Source organism: Bos grunniens, chromosome 5 (assembly GCF_055505025.1).
Source record: "Bos grunniens cultivar Pamir isolate PY7600 chromosome 5, Bosgru_T2T1.0, whole genome shotgun sequence".
Lineage (NCBI taxonomy): Eukaryota > Metazoa > Chordata > Mammalia > Artiodactyla > Bovidae > Bos > Bos grunniens.
Genome location: NC_141169.1, coordinates 108,323,699 through 108,344,423, shown reverse-complemented (window position 1 = coordinate 108,344,423; position 20,725 = coordinate 108,323,699). Strand labels below are relative to the sequence as shown.

The following is a 20,725-nucleotide window of genomic DNA, read 5'->3' as shown; positions in this document are numbered from 1 at the left end:
GGAGAGGGCCCTTTTCCCTTTTGTCTGTGTCCTTACTGTTGCAGAGAGACAGAGTATCTCTTCTCATCAGGGCTGTCTCCCCTCATGAGAGCCCCACCCTCGTGACATTATCTGCCCTTAATTACCTCCTAAAGGCCCCAGCTCAAATGCTGTCACCTTGGGGGTTAGGTGTTAATGTATTGGAAGGGGTGCACATTTGGTCTATAATACAAGTGCAAACCCATCTCTTTCCCATCATTGGTGGGAACAGTATGCTGCAGCCTGCAAACACTGGGGTCTACTCAGCAAAAAAGACATTTCATCCTAACTCTCTCCCAGGGAAGGATGCAGAGAGGGGTAGGGAAGGAGGACAAAATTCTGAGAGTAATCGGAAGACGGTAGAGAGAAATTTGTGCCAGATTTAGCAAAAAACAAAACAAAACAAAACACTTAATCCTGAATTTCAAATAAACAACAAATGATTTTTTTTTTTTAATGTAAGTGTGCCCCATGCTCAGTTTGGGACATACTTATATTAAAAATAAAAATAAAAAACTTTTTTTTTTTCATCTGAAATTCAAATGACCTTGGCATCTTCTGTTTTCATCTGGCAACCCTAAAAGAGAGGGGACAAGAATTCTGAGGCAAGCCAACGGACCCCAGGAGGGACTATTACAGGATCTTTGCACTGATGCTGCTTTTATGTATTTAACTTTTTAAGTCTTTTAAACAACCATCTAGGCCTTTTTTCTTGTTGAAACAAAGACATATCATGAAATCTACCATTTTAACCATTTCTCAGTATACAGTGCAGTGGTATTACATACATTCACCTTGTCGCGCAACCATCAGCAATATCCAGAACTCTGTCATCGTCACAAACCAACATGTGAAAGGAAACCAGAGCCACACAGTCATTGAAATGGTAAAAGCAGAAATTTTGGGACTTGGCAACAGGGGAAAAGAGAGGTCATTAGAGACCCAAAACAGCAGGCAAGTGGGGACTTCTGGACAAACAGTAGGGTAGGGGATGGGGGTGGATGGAAATTTACTTAAGAGATCAGATCAGATCAGATCAGTCGCTCAGTCGTGTCCGACTCTTTGCGACCCCATGAATCCCAGCACGCCAGGCCTCCCTATCCATCACCAACTCCCGGAGTTCAACCAGACTCACGTCCATCAAGTCAGTGATGCCATCCAGCCATCTCATCCTCTGTTGTCCCCTTCTCCTCCTGCCCCCAATCCCTCCCAGCATCAGTCTTTTCCAATGAGTCAACTCTTCGCATGAGGCGGCCAAAGTACTGGAGTTTCAGCTTTAGCATCATTCCTTCCAAATAAATCCCAGGGCTGATCTCCTTCAGAATGGACTGGTTGGATCTCCTTGCAGTCCAAGGGACTCTCAAGAGTCTTCTCCAACACCACAGTTCAAAAGCATCAATTCTTCGGCGCTAAGCCTTCTTCACAGTCCAACTCTCACATCCATACATGACCACAGGAAAAACCATAGCCTTGACTAGACAAACATTCGTTGGCAAAGTAATGTCTCTGCTTTTGAATATGCTATCTAGGTTGCTCATAACTTTCCTTCCAAGGAGTAAGCGTCTTTTAATTTCATGGCTGCAGTCACCATCTGTAGTGATTTTGGAGCCCAGAAAAATAAAGTCTGACACTGTTTCCACTGTTTCCCCATCTATTTCCCATCAAGTGATGGGACCCGATGCCATGATCTTCATTTTCTGAATGTTGAGCTTTAAGCCAACTTTTTCACTCTCCTCTTTCACTTTCATCAAGAGGCTTTTGAGTTCCTCTTCACTTCACACCACATAAGGGTGGTGTCATCTGCATATCTGAGGTTATTGATATTTCTCCCGGCAACCTTGATTCCAGCTTGTGTTTCTTCCAGTCCAGCGTTTCTCATGATATACTCTGCATATAAGTTAAATAAACAGGGTGACAATATACAGCCTTGTTGTACTCCTTTTCCTATTTGGAACCAGTCTGTTGTTCCATGTCCAGTTCTAACTGTTGCTTCCTGACCTGCATACAAATTTCTCAAGAGGCAGATCAGGTGGTCTGGTATTCCCATCTGTTTCAGAATTTTCCACAGTTTATTGTGATCCACACAGTCAAAGGCTTTGGCATAGTCAATAAAACAGAAATAGATGTTTTTCTGGAACTCTCTTGCTTTTTCCATGATCCAGAGGATATTGGCAATTTGATCTCTGGTTCCTCTGCCTTTTTTAAAACCAGCTTGAACATCAGGAAGTTCACGGTTCACATATTGCTGAAGCCTGGCTTGGAGAATTTTGAGCATTACTTTACTAGCGTGTGAGATGAGTGCAATTGTGCGGTAGTTTGAGCATTCTTTGGCATTGCCTTTCTTTTGGGATTGGAATGAAAACTGACCTTTTCCAGTCCTGTGGCCACTGCTGAGTTTTCCAAATTTGCTGGCATATTGAGTGCAGCACTTTCACAGCATCATCTTTCAGGATTTGGAATAGCTTAACTGGAATTCCACCACCTCCACTAGCTTTGTTTGTAGTGATGCTTTCTAAGGCCCACTTGACTTCACGTTCCAGGATGTCTGGCTCTAGGTCAGTGATCACACCATCGTGATTATCTGGGTCTTGAAGATCTTTTTTGTACAGTTCTTCTGTGTATTCTTGCCATCTCTTCTTAATATCTTCTGCTTCTGTTAGGTCCATACCATTTCTGTCCTTTATTGAGCTCATCTTTGCATGAAATGTTCCTTTGGTATCTCTGATTTTCTTGAAGAGATCCCTAGTCTTTCCCATTCTGTTGTTTTTCTCTATTTCTTTGCATTGATCGCTGAAGAAGGCTTTCTTATCTCTTCTTGATATTCTTTGGAACTCTGCATTCAGATGTTTATATCTTTCCTTTTCTCCTTTGCTTTTCACTTCTCTTCTTTTCACAGCTGTTTGTAAGGCCTCCCCAGACAGCCATTTTGCTTTTTTGCATTTATTTTTCGTGGGAATGGTCTTGATCCCTGTCTCCTGTACAACGTCACGAACCTCATTCCATAGTTCATCAGGCACTCTATGTATCAGATCTAGGCCCTTACATCTATTTCTCACTTCCACTGTATAATCATAAGGGATTTGATTTAGGTCATACCTGAATGGTCTAGTGGTTTTCCCTACTTTCTTCAATTTAAGTCTGAATTTGGCAATAAGGAGTTCATGGTCTGAGCCACAGTCAGCTCCTGGTCTTGTTTTTGCTGACTGTATAGAGCTTCTCCATCTTTGGCTGCAAAGAATATAATCAAGAGATAATTCTAGGTAATTCTAGACTAGGATTCTCGCTGCAGGCGGGCAGGTGAGGGGTGGGACATCACCTGGGGACAGGGATGGGGGGGCAGGTGGCGGGTAAGGGAGGAAGGAATTTGGCCAGATAAGAGGGCGGAGGTTTCTGGCTAAATCGAGTGACAGGATTCTTGCTAAAACTGGGCTACGCAAGTGGAGGCCTAGTTGGGAAGAGGATTCAGAGGAGCCTGACTAAAGTGTAGTCCAGGACAGACGGTCAGGAGCTCTGAACCCATTAAACCATAACGCTTCCACCGCAACCACAGCTCTGGTTCTGTTTGGATCTGGCGGCTATGGGGCACTTCGCACAGCGTGGTCCTTCTGTGTCTGGCATTTACTATCTAAGGGAGGGCGGGCACTGGGCGGACTCTGGGGAGCTCGGCCAGCAGAGGCCAAGCCCAGAAAACACGGGCAGAGAAAGACACAATCAAGTGCATCACAGAGAAGTGGGTGGAGCGGGACCGGGGGGGCGGGGGCCGCGCGGGGGCGGGGCCGAGGGGCGGGGCCGCGGGGGGCGGGGCCGCGCGGCGAAGGGAGCGGCTGCGCGGGGAGAGGGGGCAGAGGGCACGGGGGCGGGGCTGTGTGGGGGTCGCGTCTGGCCGCCCGGCAAGGAGGTGCTGAGGGGACCGGCGGCTGCTGGGGGCCCAGACCCGCGGCGCGTAGCCGGCGGAACTGACGGCTGGAGGCGGGGCCGGAGCTCCGGGCCGGGATCACCCAGGAGGCGGAGCGGGCGGCTGCGGGGGCCCGGCGCGTCGCGTCGCGGAAGCGGCGGGCGTAACGCAGGTGAGGGCGCAGGCCTGGCTGGGATGGCGGGACGGAGAGGGGGTGTTGGGGGCGGGTCGCCGAGGGGACGGACTGAGGCGGGAGCGGCCTCAGGGGACGCCGGCCGGGAGGCCCGGGCAGGGTGACTTCCGCCTCGGACGCCAACTGGCCGTGCGTCAGTCCGCTGGGTCCGGACTGGGCCTCCGTACGCGCCGTCGCCGCTCCCCCTTCCCCGACCCGGGGCCCCGGGGAACCCCGATCGGTTTGCGAGGAGGGCCCGGCTCCCGCCCCGCGGGCCTGCCCACCACTGGCCCGGCTCTCAGAACCCTCCCTTTGTGGCCGTCCCTCCCGGCCCCTGGTTGACCCCACACCGCTATAACCCTGCCTGGGTTCCTGCCCGCAGCTGGTGTCGGTATGCCAACACTTGCAAATTTATTGTAAAAGCAGAATTTGTGAGAGTCGATTTGCTGTATGTTCACTCTCCTTTGAGAATCCACAGTGTTCACCAAGATTCTCTAAGCCGTAGAGTCAAAGGTAGCGTCCGCCGTCAAGGAAAAAAATACTGTGCAAGAAACTACGAGTTACATGTGTGACTTTAAAAGGGAAGAGCGAAATTAACTTAGTAATACACTTTTCTTAGCCCACTGTGTTTAAAGTATGGTCTTTTCAACGATGTCATCAGTATTTAAATTTTTAATGAGATATTTTCTTCGTTTTGGTAGGAAGTATGAAATTCGGTGTGTATTTTACACTTCGACTCCATCTACATTCAGACGAGCATCGCTTATTTCAGGTGCTCAGGAGCCCTGTAGCTTGTGGCCCCTATACCGGATGGCAGATCTGAGGCTCCAATCGTACTCCTTGCCATCAGTGTTTTTCACAGTCTGGCCACTGTCTTTCTGCTCCTCCTCCAAGGATGGTTTTATCTTCCCTGCCCAAACCACTTGCTCTTCCCTACACACCTTTGTTCAGCTGCCCCTTCTCCGTGGGGTGCTCTCCCTGCCCTCTCTCCCAGGCCTGGTAGGGAGACACAGCTTCTGCCAAGAGCTTTTCCAGACTCCCTGACCCCACTTGCTCCTTCCTCATTGTCCCCTAGCACTGGGTTCACAGCTGGATTAGAGCATTAAACCTACTGTTTAATTGTTTTCCAGGCTGTCTTCACAGCTAGCATAGCGTCTTATTCTTCTCCGTTGTGGTCAGGACCAGTGCCTGATAGTTGATCAGATAGTTGTTAGACAGAATGAGTAAAAGCTCTGGACACCTGTACTCAGGCTCTGAGTTCTTTGACAGACTTGCCGTTTCCTTCCCGGGGGGCTTTGTGCCTGTTGCACCCCCTGGTGCGTGGACAGACACACATTAGGTGGGTGACTGACCATGAGAAGTGCATCTCAAGATGAGCACAGAAAGTACCTTCTTTCTGCCTTTTCCTCCCTCTGTCTTACAGGTGGGAAAACTGAGCTACTGAACTAAGCTGGGATGCCCAGCAGAGCTGCATCACTGCAAATGCAAAGAGGGGCAGGGGTGGGGGTGGTTTGGGATCAGTTGGCTCCACTTTGGTCACTTGATGATGGGAGGAGAGGTGGGGAGGTGAGGAGTTACTCCGAGAATCCTGACGAGGGTGCTAGGCAGGCTCAGGTGTAGGAAGCTGCGGTGTTCACCACTGGAGAAAGGCTTGGAGAGCAGACTGGTCATCTCAGACCAGGAAGAGTGCTGGCCTCGGAAGGGTAGGAGAGAACAAGCTGGGTGGAAGGAAGAGTGGGGGAAGCCAGCAAAGGGCGAGAAGGAGTAAGCTCCAGCATGGTGAGGATATTGGTGTGAAGCATTGAGCATAACCACTTTTCAGAGGGCAGTGCCATTCTCAGTCTGTGGGATGAGAAGTGGAAAGAATCAGAGATTCAGAGAAGGCAAGCAACTTAACCCAGGTCACACAGGACTTGAAGCTCAAAAAAGCCTCCTAAACCCACCCTGGACTGACTTACCCAGCCCCACCCACACTTCTGTTGCAACCTAGGAGAGCAGGTCTGGGCCATGGTGCCAAGCTGATTAATGTCTTCTTCACGGTCTTCTACCGAGGGGCCATGATTAGGCCTATTTATAGGGGCTTGGTGCCTTAATATTCTGCCCGATGCCTCTCTTGCCAATCACATCAGTGCCGTCTGCAGTGATTGCTGCTTTGGTGGCACCAGGGAGCGGAGTTAATTAAAGCCAGTATAAATAGACTGACTCTGCCCTCCTCTTGCAGTTCGAAGGAGGGTTTTTCCTTCCCGTCCACCTCCCATGTGTCCTTCCTTCCTCTTGCCTCCCCCCACCCCACGCGCAGCTCTAATCTGGGAGAGCAGAAGCCGGACATCCCTGCCTCCCGCCATTGCCTGTCCTTTCTCGGGAGCTGGTCCCAGGGACCAGAAGAGGAAGAACCCAGAGTCCATATTTTCTGTGCTCTTGCAGAACCGGTGCCATTTGCTAGTACCCGGCAGTAGACACAGGCAATTCCCCGCTGCCCTGCAGTCCATCCCTCTTTTTCACTCCGCAGCCACGGTTTCTTTATTGTTCATCCAGGCTTGGGAGGTTGAGGTGAGATGAGGCAGGGCAGGGGCACCTAGCCAGGTACCATGCACCCACCTTGTGGCAGCCAGTCAGTGCCCTCTGATGCCTTGTGTCCGTCTCTGGTCCTTACAGTTTCCCTTGTTCACTCAACCAGCATTGGCAGAACAGCAGCTCCTGGGAGCCCCCCGACTGCCACCCAGGCTGAAGCCGTGCAGACCATTGGGATCGGGGGCTGCGTGCATGCTCTTCTCCTGCACCTGGCCCTGTGCCGGGTGGGTGTGAGCAAGTATAGGGGGGTCCTGATGCTCCCTTCTCTCCCCCAGGCACCATGACCCCCACGGGGACCCAGCATTCCTTGGCCGGTCAGACCTATGCAGTGCCCCTCATTCAGCCAGACCTGCGGCGAGAGGAGGCCATCCAGCAGGTGGCGGATGCCCTGCAGTACCTCCAGAAGGTCTCCGGAGACATCTTCAGCAGGTGGGTGCTGCTCCCTGGCCCGGGCAGTCGTCTCGCCAGTCCCAAAGGCATCCTCTCGGAGCACCTCTGTGGTGACTCTCGGTCCTGAGGGGGACCCAGCTGGCTTCCCTGTGCCCAGGGGGCCAAGCTGGGTGCCCTGCTTAGAACTTTTTCTTGTAAGCGCTCACTGTTTACCATCCCGCTTAGCCCTGGGGCTCCCCATGCACCCACGGGCCCTGGCGGGGGTATGACTCTCCCAACTGCTGTTCCCTTGCTAGGGTGCCCTGTTCCTTCGCCTGTTCTGCCAGTCAGCCCATGGTTGGTTATCCAGCATTTCTTGTGTGCAAGGCTCTGGGCCCTTTAATAAGGCAGCATCCTTGCCCAGCTGGAGGGTCCGCTCCAGCAGCAGAGACAGACTCTAAGTGATCAGTCGAGTGTTGGTTACAGTTGTGGTAAAGCCAGTCTCTACTGTCTTGCAACACCTAACATTTGTATCGCATCAACCGTGTGCCACCCTTGACCTGAGTGTGCTCACTCATTCAACACTCCGAACGGTTTTTTTTTTTCAATATGTATTTATTTATTTGGCCGTGCTGGGTCTTAGTTGCGGCATGTGGGATCTAGCTCTCTGACCAGGGATCAAACTCAGACCCTCTGCGCTGGGAGCACAGAGTCTTAGCCCGTAGACCACCAGAGAAGTCCCTCAACAACTTTTTGTTTGAGCGTCTGTTATTTCCACTTGTCGATGAGGAAACTCTGGGGGAAGGGTCAGGAGACTTGCCTGAGTGGTGGAACTAGGAGTCACACCCAGGTGTTGGAGCTCCAGGCTCTGGAATTACCCCATCTCTGTGATAAGAGGCCTGACTTGGTCTGCAGGGTCAGGGAAGACATTTGTGAGGAAAAGCCGGACTGGGGGAGGGGAGATATCGTGAGTGGGTAGGCTGGGGGGAAAACCTTCAAGAAAGGAGGAAGGGCATGAACTAAAGTGGAGAGGGGCCTGAGTGGAAGCCAGTGTGGCTGGAGCAAGGGGCTTCGTGAGGCTGGCAGGTGGCCTCAGTTCCTCAGTGATCCCGGGTGGGGAGTGGTGGCTGTTTGTACCCCTAGCGCTGATCCAGCTCAGCTCTCAGGCTCTTGTGATTTTTCATTCAGTGTTGGTTGAACGTGTGTGCGTGGTGTTTGCTGTTTTCTGCAAAGGTTCCCTAGTTTTGTCCTGTGTAAGGTCCTGTTTCTCTGGTCATGAGCAAACTAAGATGGGCTAGCGCTTCTCCCTGGATGCCCACGCTGTGCTTCCCCGGCTGGAGCATTTGACCGCCTGACTCAGGTCCCTCTCCTAGCCAAGTCTCCCCCACTGTCCCCTGCTTGTATCCCAGACCAGGGACCCCCACCACTGCAGCGTGCAGTCTCCTCCTCCACCAACTGGAACCCCACCTCTTCCCAGAAGCCTTCCCCAGTGGAGGCAGAAAATGGGGCCATTGTCTCCAGACGGAGAGTCCCAACGTTAGATCCACTTGACTCTAATGCCTCTGAGCTGCCTTCTAATGCACATGGCTGCCCCAGGCCCTGGAGAAGGCGATGGCACCCCACTCCAGTACTCTTGCCTGGAAAATCCCATGGAGGGAGGAGCCTGGAAGGCTGCAGTCCATGGGGTCGCTGAGGGTTGGACACGACTGAGCGACTTCACTTTCACTTTTCACTTTCATGCATTGGAGAAGGAAATGGCAACGCACTCCAGTGTTCTTGCCTGGAGAATCCCAGGGACAGGGGAGCCTGTGGGCTGCCGTCTCTGGGGTTGCACAGGGTCGGACACGACTGAAGCGACTTAGCAGCAGCAGCCCCAGGCCTCTCCAGGATGTGAATGTAACTGAGAGTGGGGCCTCATTAAGGGGGTTGACTCTGGAGCGGACTTCCTGGCTCCAGTCTGGCTTCCCCATTTGCTTGCTCTTAACCTCCCTATAAAGCCTCAACGTTCCCATCCATAGAATGGCAGTGATAATGGTGCCTTCCTCAGAGGATCATTGTTAAGATGAAATGAATTGAAATGTGTAAAGGAACCCAAGTGCCTGGTGTATAGTAAGCATCCAGTAAATGTTCTCTCTTGTTATCTGGTAACATCATCTCTGCTCATTTGCCGCCTATGCTAGCCCTCCATTACCTGTTGTCAATAGTTATAGAAAGTGTTAGGTGCTAAATATATCCAGGGGTCACCTAAGCAAGAGGACACAGGCCTTTAAAAGCCACTAGTGCCAGAGTCCTCGCCCCGCACCTCGTGGTGAAACAGTCCGTCAGAGGTGCTTGTGTTTCCTCACCAGGACCATGACTGCGTGCCTGTCTGTCTGAGGGGAGCACTGGATTCTTAGCGTGCTTTCCATTCCTGTAGACATCTCCAGGTTCCTCTGCTCCTGGATGGGAGAAGCAGAGGGCAGGAAGGCCATGTCACATGGAGGGGTGGTGGGCTCGTTGAGGCCGAGGGCTGGCAGGGTGCTCCCCTAAACAGCTGACTTCCGGTGGCCCTGCCCCTCTCCCAGCAGGCGCCCGGCGTTCGGGACTGAGGGATACCGATGGTGCATGGCCATGTGGTCCCTGTGCTCAGGGGCTGCGTCATCTCAGGGGAGAGCCACCGGCTGAGCTGATTCTGAGCCGTGTAGCATGCACTGTGTGGGCACCTGGGGATCCAGAGGAGAGAGGAGCAAGACTTAGCAGCACATTTATCAGTTAGATTCCCCAAGCCAACTGAAGCAAAAGTAACCAGTCGGCAGAGCAGGCTTTGGAGCTGCAGGGCTCAGTGATGTCGTGAGGACCGGTTTGCTTTCATCCCCTCCCTACTTGCTGCCTCTGGGTTGGCCCCACTCCCAGACAGGCCTTGCTCTGGCAAGGGGACCAGTGGGCCCACAGCTCAGGTCCAGCAGGAAAGAGCGCCTCCGCAGAAGCCCCAGCCTCACGGCGGTCCCAGAGCCATGGCTGGGGCAGCGTGGGGGTAACACAGCGGCTGGCCTAGCCCTTGGTCACATGCCTAATCCCCAGAACCTAGGGTTTAACCTGAAATGTGGGGACCAGGCCTGTGGGAGCAGTGGCATCCCCAGTGGAGGCTGGCTGTGATGAAATGAGGGAGCAGATGGTGAGAGGAACATGACCGCCTGCTCCCGGGTCAGGGAAGGCCTCCTGAAGGGGGGCCACATGGGGCAGGTTCTGCTGAGGGGTAGGGAATGCGGTCTGCATGGGACCTGGAAAGGGGCGCCAGGGGCTTGAGGCTGCCTGGGCGGCAGGGACCTGAGCACCCCAGCCCAGAAGCCACTGTCCCTGCGGTCCGCTCCTTCACTGCAGGATGGAGTGAAAGTCAGCCTCTGTGTTTGCGCCCCCCACCACCAAGCCCTTCTCATGTCCCCCCAACGCTGGGACGGTCCCTGGTGGGAGGAGTGGGTGAGGGAAGAGCTGGGCCACATCAGGGCTGTGAGGGCTTCTCCCAGCTGGACGGGGCTTTGAGCTTAAGCGCAGGGCTTTGGGAGCCTGGATGGGTTCTGAGCAGGAAGTGATGGGACAGAGAGCTGGGAGGGGTCATCAGGCAGCTGCACAGGGCCCAAGGAGGTGGCTGCGGTGCAGGGCAGGCGGGTAAGAGACACTTTAAAGGGAACGGTGATGGGACATGGTGACAGATTGGGAACGAGTTCGAAGGCGGGGAGGGGGAGGGGACGACAAGGAGTGGGGATGCCGAGCCCTGTCCCCCTATCCCCCAGCTGCCTACGAGCCTGAGGCTCTTCTGTCCTCATGGGCTTTTGCAGTGGGGATGTGACCCCAGCTTGGAATCGCTCCCCTTGAACGTACTCCTCTTGCAGAGAGGAGCCCCCTCGCCTCCCCTCCCCTCCCCTCTGTTCAGGCCCAGGCCCAGCCCTTGGCCCCCTTGGAGCCCGTGCCCAGCTCTGCAGGCAGGTGAGCTCATAGGGTATTAGCATTCCGAGCCGGGTCCTTCTCCCGCTCTGCTCTGCCGCAGCCAAGTCTACAGAGCTGGAGAGAATGACAAGGACCTTGCAGGCGCCCGGACCGCTCCTCACAGCCCCTCCCCGACCTCTTCTCCTGCCTAGCAGACCTCCCGCCCTCACCTGCCCCTCGTCACCTGGGAGATGCCAGCCCCAAAATAGCTACCCAGAGACGTCACCTGCTCCGCATGACTTAGATGACGTGCAGAGGGGCTGCAGGAGGAGTGCAGTGGACTGTGTGAACGGCGGGTTTCGAGACGGCCCTTCCGGCGGCCCCAGCCTGACCACTTGCCCTCTGCAGAGCTTTTCCCTTGTCTTGTCTTCCTTCCCCCCACCACCTCCCCTCCCCTCTCTTCCTCCTCACTTCCTCCATCCTCTCCCCTTCCTCCATGCTCCCCTCCTCCCCCCAATTGGCACCTGGTGCCTCCTAGGGTTAGGAGGCCTCAATCAGCCGCCTGCATAATTAGCAGATCGCTCTTAATTACCCCAGCTAGTGGAGAAGATCCAGGGGAAAGCAAGAGCTGCTCAGAGGGCTGATGGCGGGGTGCTGGGGAGGGGAGGGAAGTGGCAGTTAGGGCTGGGGGTCTTCCCCCGCCCCCCACCAGCAGCTGACTGGTATGATGCTGGGAGCATCAGCAGCCCCAAGGGAGCCCTGGGCCTGCCTGGTTCCATAGGCGATCTCCACAGAGGGTTGTGGGGATCAGCTTCAGCTTCGGAGGTGATGGGACAGGCAGCCCAGGCGCTGTCCTGGCCCCCTGGGGGCCTCGTTGACCTTGATCGCCTCACGCCCCAGGCCCTGGCAGAGGAACTCTCTGCCCTCCACGGTGCTCCCTTGCAGTGTGCCGTGTCCTTGTCTGGAGTCTGGAATGTTCTTCTCCGGGTCTACTCAGCACTGCCTGGGGCCCCTCACCCCACCCAGTCTGTGGGTGGTCCAGGCAGGTGTTGACCATGTTCTGGGGACTTGTTGGCTTGTCTGGGTCATGAGACACACATCACTGACTTTGACCTTTATGGCAGCTCTCCGATGTAGAAGTTACTAGCTTTGCTTCTCATCTGAAGAAGGTGGGACATGGACCAGTTAAGTGACCTGCCCACGGCCATACTGCTCCTGTCCCCAGGGCTTGGGGACATGGCAGCTGTCTGTCTCCTTGGAAACAGGCGTGTGTTGCCTGATTTCTCTCTGCCCCAGGCTCTGAGCAGACCCGCTGAGCCTGCCCCTCCCTGCTGGGGTCCTGGTGACACTGTGCGGACGCAGCTGCAGGGATGAGCCTGGAAGCTGAGCCGTGGGGTCTAGATGAGGAACAAACAAGCCACCCTCTTGGCACCGTCTTGTTCACAGTGGATGTTGCTGATCAGTCCTGGCTCTCGGGCCCCACCCCACGTGCCCCCGCAGGCCTTCCTTCCCAACACTGCCTTCCAGCCTGTCCCTGCCATCAGGAGAGATGACCCGCCAGCTGAAACCTCTTCTCTCACCCTTGGTCTGAGACTGGGCTGCCTGAGGCCTTTGCAACAAGCAGGACATTACTTAGATAAGAATAGAACTCTGGGAATTTCATCTTCCGTCCTGTCCCTCACAGGAGTCCACCCCGGAGCACCCCGACAGTGGGCATCCGGCTGGAGTCTGATGGCTTCCCAGGCCAGACAGTGGTTTACGAGGACGTTCTCCTCTGCAGCACTGAGGTCTGCATCCGCGTCACACACACTGCTCCTCCCCCCGCCACGGACTCTGATGCACCCACTCTCTGCAGTGACAATTGCTTTCCCACCTGACAGCACTGGCGGTCTTCTGGTATTGGAAGGAAGTTACATTCTCAGTCATCTCATCTTTACGGGGATGCTTTCCTCTGCAGCACTGAGGTCTGCGTCCATGTCACACCCACTGCCACCGCCACTGCGGACTCTGATGCACCCACTCTCTGCAGTGACAATTGCTTTCCCACCTGACAGCACTTGAGGTCTTCTGCTATCTGAAGGGAGTTACATTCTCAAAGTCATCTCATCTTTAGACCGAATGTCCTTCACTTACCTTGTATGACGTGAGCTTCTCACTGCTCACCTTGCTCCTCACCCTCCTCTGGACGTTCGTTACCTCGTCATGTCTTACCTAGCTGCTGTGTTCCAGGTCAGGCGCTGTCCCAGGTGCTAGTGATGCAACCGTGACTCAGGCAGAGCCTGTAGCCCGGAAGGGAATTCAGGGTCCTTTTAACGTGTGGACCTGGTTTGAAGGGGACACGGCTGTGGGTGAGTGGGATGTCCAGGAGATGAGCTCATAAATCCAGGGCTCTGCTTCCTCTGCCGTGCCTCCAAGAGAGTGGACGTCCTGTTTGTTGAAAGAAGGTGGGAAAGGAACATGGTGCCGTGTGCTCCACGCACTCACTTCCTTAGTCCAGGTTGCCATTAGCGCCTAGGTGACCAAAGTCGTCAGGTCCTCCTTCACCTGAACTCCTGCTCAACCTCTATCCGCTGCGTTTGTGCACTTGGCTTTTTAAGCCTGAGTGCTGAGCTTCATAGTCATTCTGTATCAGTGTCACCTTTCCTGGCCTTTCAGCTCACGTGGGTCTTGATTCCGCCATGCAGACCTTTTGGGGGCCTTCTCACTGGATACCCCAGCTTCCTCATCAAGCACTAGGTGAGCTGTGCGAGGCCCTTCCAGAGACCTTTGTTCATGACTGAAATCAGCCCACGGTGCCTTCCAGGTGCTGCCGTTCCCTGGCTCGCTCTGATTTTTCCTATGTGTGCTCTTCTCCAGCCCCCAGCTCCATCTCGTCCACAGGACTTTGTGAGAAGCCATCAGCATCCTTGCTGACTCAGGCTGTACTGTGTAAGGTTTTTCCCCTCATACACCAGGCTAATAACCCTGTCAGAAAACGCTGTAAATTTAGAACAGTGCTGGCCCCAGGGATCCACCTCTTCCATTTCAGATTTCTCAGGACCCTGTATTTAATAATCCATTCCAGAAATTTGCCAGGGCTCACTGTTAAGCTTGATGTCTGCAACTGTGAGAAATCAGACAGAGAGCAGGCTCTGTCTGTGTCCAGTTCTGACGTCCACCCTCTATGCCGCCGTTACGTTAACTGTGAGGTTGCTTCATCCCCCAGCAGCATGGGGCTGAGCTGGGAACTAGAGGAGATGGCCTGTGTGCAAGTAGAGAACCCGTCCTCCCTGCCACAAAGTGGGCCCAGACAGGTCACTGGTTCCATATCTCCTGGAAGGAAGCTGTGCCTTTTGTTCTGGTATGCGTTGCTGCCCCACTCAGACCAGCCTGTCAAGGAAAACTAAGCTGGTTTGGGTACCTGCTTGGAGCCCGTCCTATGCGTCCCCAAGCCCCTGCACACGAGCGGCCACAGGAGTAATCAAGGAGACTTCATCGGGGTGGAGACCCTGGCTTGTGAAACTGGCTGATGAGGGCTGGTAAAAAGTCCTTGAGTTCCCTCGCCATGTGATCTCTGACCAGAGACCGCGGGCCCTTCTGCCATCCACCAACTGTGGCCGTGGTCAGGGGCTGGTGTTCCTGGAGGTAGGGGGGCTCTTGGGCAGAGGGCACCCTGGTGGGGTGGGCTGGGGCTCCTGGGAAGTGAGAAGAACCTTGTGCTGCTGAATAGTGAAAGTGAGGTGCGTGTGCATTTACCTTGGGGCATGTGGTGTTGGCCATTCAGTGACCGCAGAGGAGCCCTTCAGGTGCCCGGCACAGTGCCACGTGCTGGGAACACAGCAGAGAACAGAGCCCCAAGTGCAGGAGCCCCCAGGCAGGAGACACGTGGCGACAGGTGGTTCTTGTTCAGTTGCTAAGTCATATCCAATCTTTGCGACCTCATGAACTACAGTATGCCAGGCTTCCCTGTCCTTCACTACCTCCCTGAGTTTGCGCAGACTCACATCCATGGAGTCACTGATGCCATCCAGCCATCTCATCCTCTGTCACCCCCTTCTCCCCTTGCCCTCAGTCTTTCCCAGCAACAGGGTCTTTTCCAGTGCATTGGCTCTTCGCATCAGTTCAACATTGACTTCTTTTAGGATTGACTGGTTTGATCTCCTTGCAGTCCAAGGGACTCTCAAAGGTCTTCTCCAGCACCACAGTTGGAAAGCATTAATTCTTTGGTGCTCAGCCTTTATGGTCCAGCTCTCACATCCCTGCATGACTACTGGAAAAACAATAGCTTTGACTCTGCAGACCTTTGTTGGCAAAATGATGTCTCTGTGATGGTGACAGGTGGCAGTATGTAACAATAGAGCCTGCTAGGGGTTGGAAAGTGACAGTGAGTTTTAAACTCTGTCTCCGGGAGGCTTTGGCCAGGGGCTGAGTGGAGTGAAGGACCAGCCGTGTGGGGGAGACGGCTGGGCCGTATGACAAGGCAGCGTTGGGCATATTCAGGAACTAAAAGGGTACCCTGTTGCCGGAGCCCGCTAATCCTGGCAAGGGGAGGGACAGCCCTTTGGCAGCCCACCCACAGCTGTGAGAACCTCAATGGGGACTAGGGTTTACCCAGAGCCACCTGCCCTGAGTCAGGCGGTTCCTTATGGACAGCTCTGGGACTGGAATCAGGACCAGTCTGGCCTGTTGCTCCGCCTCGCTAAGCTCTAATTTCCTCCATGTCAGTCATGAAGATTCTGTCTCTGCTCACCTGGGCCTGAGAATGAAAGCCCTGGTGGGTGGGCACTATATCCTTTCAGGTGGCACGTACAGGTGCCAGCTTGGTGCCAGGGTGATTGCCTGTCCCTGCCCAGAGCTCCAGGGAACGGAATATAGTCTGTTCCCAGACCGTTCAGATTGGATGGTCCTGATCGAGGGCACTTGGGCAGTTCCAGGATCAGCCCTGACAAGCAGGATATTGCTGTTTTAAGAGCCCTTACCTGAGGGCTTCCCTAGCGGTCCAGGGGTTAAGACTGTGTCTGCACTGCAGGGGCATGGGTTCAACCCCTGGTCGGGTACTAAGACCCTGCATGTGTGGGGCGTGGCCAAAACACAGAATTCAGGCACAAGCCCTTACCCGAGTCCTCGTTCGCCTGTTTGCTGTTGGAAACAGAAGGGGGGCCAGAGGCTGCAGGGGCTTGGGGAGGAGCCTCCAGCCCTGGTTATTAGTTTTTGTTTTGCCTTTTTTTTTTTGGTGGCAGGATCTCCCAGCGAGTAGAGCTCAGCCGGAGTCAGCTGCAGGCCATCGGGGAGCGGGTGTCCTTGGCCCAGGCCAAGATCGAGAAGATCAAGGGCAGCAAGAAAGCCATCAAGGTAGCAAACGTGTAGCTCTGTTCTCTGGCTGGTTGGTGGTCCCCAAAGTCCTCTTCTTTCCCCTCTCCCCATGCCTCTGAAGCTGCCGGGTCCCTGCTTCCGCTACCCCTCAGGTTTCCTCCTGCCCACAGTCCCTCCACCCCAAACCCAGGATGGCTGGAGCTTCTCAGGCCCCAGCAGGAGTGACCAGACGCCCTGTGTCCACAGGTGTTCTCCAGCGCCAAGTACCCTGCCCCTGAGCGCCTGCAGGAGTACGGCTCCATCTTCATGGGGGCCCAGGACCCCGGCCTGCAGAGGCGTCCCCGCCACAGGATCCAGAGCAAGCACCGCCCCCTGGACGAGCGGGCCCTGCAGGTCTACGGGGGTGCCCTGCACCCTGGGGGGAACTGAGGCCCCAGAGGATTCTGACTGCTGGGGGAATGGGGGGAGCACTTTGGCCTGGAGCCAAAACTTGCCTCCCTCAGTCAATTCCCATCTCCCCACACCCCAGGAGAAGCTGAAATTCTTCCCCGTGTGTGTGAACACCAAGCCGGAGCCTGAAGACGAGGCTGAGGAAGGGCTGGGCGGGCTCCCCAGCAACATCAGCTCTGTCAGCTCCCTGCTGCTCTTCAACACCACCGAGAACCTGTGAGTGGGGGCGAGGGGGCGGGGGACCGGGGGGTCTCCAGGCTCGGGTGCAGCAGAAGTCTATGGCCCGGGAACCAGGAAGCTCGTAAGGCTTGGGAGGCCATAATCCTGACTTGAGCTGTGGCCCTAGCGATGTGAGAAGGGTGGTCCAGCCCGAGGGCCGAGCACAGGCGCTGCATCCCCTGCCCTCTGCCTTCTCCAGGTACAAGAAGTACGTCTTCCTGGACCCCCTGGCCGGTGCTGTCACCAAGACCCACGTGATGCTGGGGGCCGAGACAGAGGAGAAGCTGTTCGATGCCCCTTTGTCCATCAGCAGGAGAGAGCAGCTGGAGCGGCAGGTGGACGGAGACAATGCCTGGGTGTGGGGGAGGTGTGGCCCCCCAGTGTTGTCTGGACCAGGGGTCTGATGAGCCCCCTACCCGCCCAGCTGTGCTTGGGGGCCTGGGAACCTCCAAGGTTCCTCACCCTCCCAAACCCACAGGTCCCAGAGAACTACTTCTACGTGCCCGACCTGGGCCAGGTGCCGGACATCGACGTACCGTGCTACCTGCCTGACCTGCCAGGCGTGGCCGACGACCTCATGTACAGCGCGGATCTGGGCCCTGGCATCGCCCCCTCTGCCCCTGGCGCCATTCCCGAGCTGCCCACCTTCCACACGGAGGTGGCCCAGCCCTTCAAGCCAGGTGGGCCAAGAGCTGGGGACGGACTGGGGTGGGCGCTGCCCTGCTCAGCCTCTTGCCTCCTAAGGTACCTGACACTCTCGATTTCTGTCCCAGACCTCGAGGATGGGGTGCTGACGGCACGCCCACCGCCCCCGCCACCTCCACCGCCTCCCCCAGCTCCAGCCGTGCTGATGAGTGTCCCCCCACCTCCGCCCCCGCCACAGGCCCCGCCAGGACAGCCCGCCAGGGGGGACGACAGCGGGGGTGCATCCCCTTCAGGTAGGGGCAGTCCTGGGGCGTGTGGGTGGGGGAGGGGCGTCTCCAACTTATGGATCCCTGGAGGGGTTTCTGTAGCTTAAGTGGTCATCAATTCTAGATTTTCAGAATAGTTCTGATTTCAAAATCACATTTTCCCAAGTTCATAAAGTAGTGGTTCCGAACGGTATCTGTGGGGCCCTGAAATTCTAACCTTTGGGGTAGAGGGAGCCTGGACCCCCATTCCCCTTGAACCAGTGACAGGGCTGCTAGTAACCATGGAAAATACAGCGAGAGTCCCCGCGTGTGAAGACACACCCTTCAGTGGTGTGTCTCCCAGGCTACCTCGGCACCTACCCTGGGTGGTGCTGGCCCACAGCCTGGCTCCACCCCAGCAGCCTTTCTTCTTCACACCTTCCACCCTTCAGCCCCGGTCCAGGGAGCGCCCAAGGAAGTGGTTGACCCCTCCAGTGGCCGGGCCACTCTGCTAGAGTCCATCCGCCAGGCCGGGGGCATCGGCAAGGCCAAGCTCCGCAGTGTCAAGGAGCGCAAGCTGGAGAAGAAGAAGCAGAAGGAGCAGGAGCAAGGTGAGTCTGGACCCGCTGCGGGAGGGCGCTCTGCCCGCGTCTCCAGGGGCTGTGCAGGCTGCCCCGGCGTGTGTGGGCCCCTCCTGCCCGGTGGTGGAGCCTGCTTAGACTCGGCCAATTGTCCAAGGAAACAGGGACTAGGGATATTTTTAGAGACGGGGACCTGGCTGTGTCCCACTTCTCGAGGCCCCTTGAGGCTCCAGGCTACGTCAGCTGTGCATCCAGTGCTGACAGATGCCACGTCTGGGCCCAAAGCAGCCGTGCTCTGGGATCCCAGCCCTGAGTCATCCCTGCTGTGCTTCTGAGCACCGGACGGGGACCCCGGGCAGGCTCCTCTGTCCAGCGCTGCTCCCTGTGCCCGTCTCAGGACAGTGGTGACTCTGCTCCCTGTGCCCGTCTCAGGGCGGCAGCAACTCAGCTCTGTGCCCGTCTCAGGGTGGCGGCAACTCAGCTCTGTGCCTGTCTCAGGGCGGCGGCAACTCCACTCCCTGTGTCCGTCTCAGGGAGGTGGTGACTCTGCTCCCTGTGCCCGTCTCAGGGCGGCAGCAACTCTGCTCTGTGCCCATCTCAGGGCCGCGGCGACTCCACTCCCTGTGCCTGACTCAGAGCGGTGGCGACTCCGTTACTCAGTGGTCACCTGCTTCCCTAGTAACACTGACCAGTGCTCCAGGAGCTGTGGTGACCTGGTGGCTGTGGAGGGGCCAGGGTTTTGACAGTGCAGAGGACCCCAGGATTGAGCCCCGGGGTGTCACATGGGCTGGACTGAGCCCACCCTGTGTGCCTTCACCTTGTCCCCATGCTTTCCCACTGCAGTGAGAGCCACCAGCCAGGGTGGGGACCTGATGTCGGACCTTTTCAACAAGCTGGCCATGAGGCGCAAAGGTAGGAAGCAGGACCCCGGTACCGCCTCCTTCCTCACGGTTTTCAGGTCTCTAGGGCCTGGGTGGCCTGGTGCCCCAGACCAGCTCCTCACTCCAGTGTCTGCCCTCCCAGGCATCTCCGGGAAAGGACCTGGGTCCGGGGCCAGCGAGGGGCCAGGGGGAGCCTTCGCCCGGATGTCAGACTCCATCCCGCCCCTGCCTCCCCCACAACAGCCCCCGGGCGAGGAAGATGAGGATGACTGGGAGTCCTAGGGCTGGGCTTACCCTCCCCCAGGTCCCTGGGTGCACCACACCCCCGTGCACAACAGCTGAACCGGCTCCTTGGGGGACAGGGTCATGGAGGACTCTCCAGCTCTCTTGCTGGGATCTTCAAGGAGCAAGGAGGTTGCTTTCGGAGGCCAAACTGGGGAGAGGGGGAGGCATGGTGGCGGGGGGCGACCTCTGCCTTTGCTCCAGCCCCCTTCACCAGCGTGTGCCCCTCCTCCCTAGAGAGACTGCGGTAAAACAGTACATGAATCAATAAAGAAGTGATGCAAGACGCGAGCCTAAACCAGCAGTGCACTTTTAATTAAGGAGCCCTAGCTGTGCAGACGCCCCTTGGAGCTGGGGCCTAGGTGGCTGGGGGGTGTTGCACGGAGGGAGGGCTGTTTCCACACAGGCAAGTGTCTCCCTGATGGACACAGGGTCTCTAAAAATAGCCATGCTGAGAGCCTAATGGCCCTCGGCATAATCGCTGATGTCAGGGGAGGTGGTGTCTTGGCGTCTGCTCCGTGGCTGAGCGGGAGGCCCTGGAGCCAGGCCAGGAGGAGGATCCTGCTGGCAGGGCCAGGGGCAGGTGAGGGCCAGCAGTGTGGGAGGAAGTGAAGCCGGGAGGTTGGGGAGCAGTTTAAGGACTTAGAGAAACGGTGGCTGAGGGGACCGGAAGCTGGGGCAGAACGGCCCTGCAGACACCAGGAGGTGGGGATGGATAACATTCTGAGTTTCCGAGGGTGAAAGGTCTGGGACAGCTATTTCAGTGAGAAAGGGAGAGGCTGGAAGAGCCATCTCACCTCTGAGAATGTGGATTCTGCGAAACAGGCCAGGGCAGGGTGGCTGCAGCCTCCACAGCCGCTCACAGACCAGCCAGGAATCAGCGGGCCCATGAGCAGAAGACAGACTCCATCCAGGCAGGGCAGCTGCCCGGGGGTGAGCCCAGGAATGGTGGGGTCACTGTTTCTTCGGGGTCAGCCTCGTTGTCTCCTGCTGGCTGGTCCACCTATTCCTGCATCCTGGCAGCCCACTGAGTCCCAAAGGGGCTCCCACAGCAGTCCCTTCTCAGGCAGGATCCCTGCAGACCAAGCTCATGATGAAGTTGCCCATGGGCAGGTAAAGGGAGGGCCTGGCGACCAGGCAGCGGTGTGACCACCAGTCAGCAAAGGCCAGCTTTCTCTCGATGGAACTGCAGAGAGGGAAAG

General features: G+C 56.2%; 2 protein-coding genes across 9 annotated transcripts in view; one reads left to right on the top strand and one right to left on the bottom strand.

Moving 5' to 3' along the window:
* The first annotated feature begins 3,861 nt into the window (after window positions 1-3,861).
* On the top strand, window positions 3,862-19,821 carry LOC147372969 (WASH complex subunit 1). The gene is made up of 11 exons (XM_086402441.1): window positions 3,862-4,085; window positions 6,932-7,085; window positions 16,148-16,259; window positions 16,467-16,613; window positions 16,750-16,886; window positions 17,089-17,224; window positions 17,368-17,569; window positions 17,663-17,827; window positions 18,232-18,390; window positions 19,204-19,272; window positions 19,384-19,821. The coding sequence occupies exons 2-11, from the start codon at window positions 6,937-6,939 to the stop codon at window positions 19,521-19,523; spliced, it is 1,416 nt and encodes a 471-aa protein (XP_086258567.1). The 5' UTR covers window positions 3,862-4,085; window positions 6,932-6,936; the 3' UTR covers window positions 19,524-19,821.
* The window catches only part of DDX11 (DEAD/H-box helicase 11), a 32,917-nt gene continuing 32,009 nt past the window's right edge, over window positions 19,818-20,725 (bottom strand). For all 8 annotated transcript variants that reach the window (XM_086402432.1, XM_086402434.1, XM_086402433.1 and 5 more), the window contains one exon: window positions 19,818-20,709. In XM_086402432.1, the coding sequence (XP_086258558.1) occupies window positions 20,680-20,709 (30 nt within the window). In that variant the 3' untranslated portion in view covers window positions 19,818-20,679. The remainder of the gene's footprint in view (window positions 20,710-20,725) is intronic.

Bases quoted from the DNA above. Each gene is read 5' to 3' on its own strand.
- LOC147372969 (XM_086402441.1), top strand. From the start codon at position 6,937: ATGACCCCCACGGGGACCCAGCATTCCTTGGCCGGTCAGACCTATGCA. The intron at 17,570-17,662 runs GTGGGCCAAGAG...TTTCTGTCCCAG, and splicing joins GGCCCAGCCCTTCAAGCCAG to ACCTCGAGGATGGGGTGCTG. The intron at 19,273-19,383 runs GTAGGAAGCAGG...CTGCCCTCCCAG, and splicing joins GCTGGCCATGAGGCGCAAAG to GCATCTCCGGGAAAGGACCT.